General features: G+C 54.1%; 1 protein-coding gene across 1 annotated transcript; it reads right to left on the reverse strand.

The window, feature by feature from the left end:
• Nucleotides 1–216: 216 nt before the first annotated feature.
• On the reverse strand, nucleotides 217–3,600 carry LOC104160658 (heterogeneous nuclear ribonucleoprotein L-like). Its single transcript, XM_009698846.1, has 6 exons — nucleotides 3,494–3,600; nucleotides 3,175–3,412; nucleotides 2,929–3,014; nucleotides 2,569–2,665; nucleotides 2,414–2,486; nucleotides 217–414 (listed from the first exon to the last, which is right to left on the reverse strand). Exons 2-6 carry the CDS (start codon nucleotides 3,397–3,399, stop codon nucleotides 356–358), a joined length of 540 nt encoding a protein of 179 aa, XP_009697148.1. The 5' UTR covers nucleotides 3,400–3,412; nucleotides 3,494–3,600; the 3' UTR covers nucleotides 217–355.
• Nucleotides 3,601–3,647: the final 47 nt, after the last annotated feature.

Here is a 3,647-nt window from a genome sequence, read left to right on the forward strand (position 1 = left end):
AAATAAAATTAAAAATAAAAATAATTAATGTACAGAAAGGAAAAATAAAACTCTAAATTAAATAATAAAAAGTGGCAAGACATCTCCCTGCCCCGACAAAACGGGAAAGGGAGCGAGACTGGTACAGGCAGCAAAGCAACAGCAGTAACAGGTTAAAACGAGCCATCACGTACAAGGCATAAAAACGCTCATGTCACCGTACAGTTGCTCTTCTCTTCCCTTTACACGACCGGGTTTCGTACAGGTTTATTCCGAGTCGATTACAAAGATTGAAAAGGGCTACTTACAGCGGGAGTACAAAGTACAATGTCCATTGTCATATAAAAATTCTGTATTTCTCTTACCATTGGACGCTTCAAGAGTGAGTTAGCACAGTTCTGAAAGATGGCGTCCCATCAAACATACACTGCGACCCTGCATCACATGGTTTCAGAGTCATAAACACAGGTCAAAGGCACAAAACCGCTACAATTTTTCTTTAAAAAAAAAAAATCTTTTTTTTTTTTAAAAAAAAAAAACCAAGGTCTCACAGATGTTTTGTCCTCAGAAGATACCCAGAGAGAGAGGACATAAAGGGGTGATAAATGAGAGTGTTCCTCCGTGTTTCGCCTCCTGCAATTTGTGTTGTGCTGTAACAAAATGGTGCTTCTGGCTCTGTGTAGCTCTTTCCCGTGTGCGTGTCTCCTCTGTAATGGAAATGTGTCTCGGCTCGAACGCCGGCCTGCGCCAGACCCGCACAGCCCCAGCTACGGCCTCCTAGGGACCTGTGTGCCCTTGGGGTTGGGTTGCTTTGTGTTCCTTGGTTTGGTGTTTTGGGTTGTTTTTAGGTTTGGTTTTTGGTTTTGTTTGTTTTGGTTTGTTTTTTTTTTTCTCCGCTTGGCGCTGATATGGTGGCAGTTGAGGGCTGCAGGAAAAACAGCATAAAGCAAAGGAACTGCCCTCCCCAAACCAAACCGTGTTGAGAGCAATCCTAAGGTCTTGGAGGGCCTCAGATCTATTCCGGTCTCCGGTAAGAGCGCTGCTGGCCTTGTTTTGAGGACCCTCTGGGCTGTGTTTTCTAGTTCTGTGTACCTTCGTGGGTTCGGTTTGGTCTGGTTTTGGTAAGTAAAGGTAAATGTCTGCTGTGGCATGCTGCGCCTCTTTCTCTCTCTGTGCTGTAGATAGTCCTTGGGCCACGGTGTTGTGTCCTTGATGTAATGAGCTCAAGGTGCTGCTTGTTTCTGGATGCTGCCTGTTTTCTCCAGTAAAGTTTTCTACACTGTGTGGTGTGAGGAATGTGCAGAGGCAGGTCACGGCCCATTCGGGACTTCCGCTGTAGTACGGTCCCCGGGGTTATGTGCAAATGACTGCTCGGAGCTGGGAAAGGCCACATTACCGCACCCCTTCCCCTCCCGTCCGCTTCCCAGCGAGCCCCTCGCGCCCCTGCGGCTCTGCACATCTTCTACGTATGTACCTGGGAGGAGAGCTCTGCCCCTGCCCCTCGCTAAATCATGTAATGCCATTGCTTGCGTCAGCACCTGAACGGCTCCACAGCTTTGAAAAGCAGGGGTGTCCGGCAGACGGTGGCTCAGCGGCTCCCATAGAGAATCCCGCTCCACCCTCCCGCCCCGCACCCATCACCCTCCAACCCTCCCATCCCCGTTTCCAGCGGTCGAGGCCGCCTGGCGCCGACACCCCGGCTTTAAAACATTTAGTGTTTTCCTTCAAAAAAACCCAAAACACCTCAAAATAAGCGTCACTGAGCTCCTCGCGTGGGGCTGACCCTGCGCAGGCCGACACGGAGGGCACCAACGGCCGCCCCGGCATCCAGTTGGGAGCAGGAGATGTCCGCTTCCGTGAGCACAGGGTTTTGGGGGTGGGTGTGTCTTTCCCCCCACCACCTCAAGCTCAAGCAAGCCAGCATCTCCCCTCCGGTTTTACAGACAGGCTGAGTACCCCCCCGGCCAGGCCAAGAGCGTTTCCCACTCGCCCCTCAGCTCCGGGAGGGTGACACAGCCCCGTTTTGGTAAATTCAGTTTGGAAGATGAGGTACGCAAAGAGCGAGCAGCAGGGCAGACGTAAGAAAGCAATGGCACTTTCCCCCCCAACCCTGAACCACCAAAAACTCATTAAATAGAACAAAAAAGAAAAATCAACCACGTATCGCTGGTGCAGAGGCTCCCTCTCACTTCACACGCCTGACACCGATACTTCCCCGACAAGCAACGCGCAAAACAAACCACCGAGAGAAACCCCCCAGCCATCGCCACCCCTTTTTTCGACTCAATTCATCCCCTGAACCCTCTCCCCGTCGAGCCCACGCCAGCTCCGGGTGAAGGTACGGGCAGGCGAATGGCATTACATAGTGCGGGTCGGTATGAGAGTGCTGTGCCCGACCGTGTGCGTAGGTACAAAGCGCTTCATCGGAGATTACCTTGTCCGCTGAGGTTGGGGTTGGTGTAATCCCAGGTATCCTGGTCATTCTTGAAGACGTTGAGGCGCGTGGGCTGCAACAGACACCCAGAAAAGCGTCAGGCGTCAGTGGCGTCACCCCACAAGGGGTGTGCGTTGCCAGCGGGGCACGCTTACCTTGGCGTATTCGATCTTCAGCGTGCAGCACCCAGAGTAAATGTCGGCCCCGTTGAGGGACGCCTTGGCTCGCTGGGCGCTCTGCACCGAGTCAAACGTTGGCAGTGTTAAGGACGTTAACGGAAACGAAAACATCTTTAGGGCGGGTTTCGCTGTCTGCGAGGATGGATCGGACCGTGCCACGTGTCAGGCGTTGCTCCCCAAGTACAGATAATTTGGGAAACTCTCAGCTCCCTGCCCATAGCTGGCCAGGACGTGCCAGAGCACGGCTGACACGACCGGTCTGAGGCAGAGTCAAACCAACCCACAGCAGAAAAACCATGAGAGGCAGCCCCGAGCTGTCAGGGCACAGAAGGATATTCCACCATGGCCTGGACACCGTTTTTCCTGAAGATAACAATCCTCTGCACAGGGCCACAGGGGTTACAGATGGTGTACAGCACATCCTGTGGCACAGGAGAGAGCAGAAGACGTGAGGGACCTGGCTGAGGCACAGCGGTAACCCCCCTGAACCCCACGAACAGCGCGTGCCAGGGCCAGGAGAGATCTGCGTGCCTAGCTCCACGTTCCCAAAACCCTCGGGGTTTCCCCGGTGCCATCACCCACCGTCGTGATGGAGTAAATGGGGTTGAGGATGGTGAAGAGCAGGACGTTGTTGACACCCCTGGAATCATCCGTGTCCCCGGGGCGGGATATCTTCTGGCTGGTGGAGTAGTTGACGAAGGCAGGGTGCCCAGCGATGTAGATCTGGTTGTCAGCTGCGTAATTAACAGCGTTGCAGGCGCCAAGGATGTCCTCAAACTCCACCAAGGCTTGTCTCTTCTTGGGCATCACCACCACGTAGCTGAGACAGCAAAGGTGGTGGTCAGACGACCACCGCGGTGCCAGCGCCGCCACGCACATCCCCCAATGCCTGTCTCCTCACCTGATGGGGCCGAACTCCTGCAGGGCCTCCACAAGATCGGCCTCCACGACGCCATCGATCAGGCCTCGGATGTGCACCACCGGGGAGGCGGGCGTCTTGTGGGGGTCATCGTAGTTCTCCTGGCAGGAGTGATGGCGTCAGTTCGGTACAGCAC

Source organism: Cariama cristata, unplaced genomic scaffold (assembly GCF_000690535.1).
Source record: "Cariama cristata isolate BGI_N322 unplaced genomic scaffold, ASM69053v1 scaffold34230, whole genome shotgun sequence".
NCBI classification, from domain to species: domain Eukaryota; kingdom Metazoa; phylum Chordata; class Aves; order Cariamiformes; family Cariamidae; genus Cariama; species Cariama cristata.

Coding starts and splice junctions, on each gene's coding strand:
- LOC104160658 (XM_009698846.1), bottom strand. CDS start 3,399: ATGCCCAAGAAGAGACAAGCCTTGGTGGAGTTTGAGGACATCCTTGGC. Junction 2,666..2,928: donor GGTGTCCAGGCCATGGTGGA/ATATCCTTCTGT, acceptor AACACTGCCAAC/GTTTGACTCGGTGCAGAGCG. Junction 415..2,413: donor CCCCAACCTCAGCGGACAAG/GTAATCTCCGAT, acceptor CATGTGATGCAG/GGTCGCAGTGTATGTTTGAT.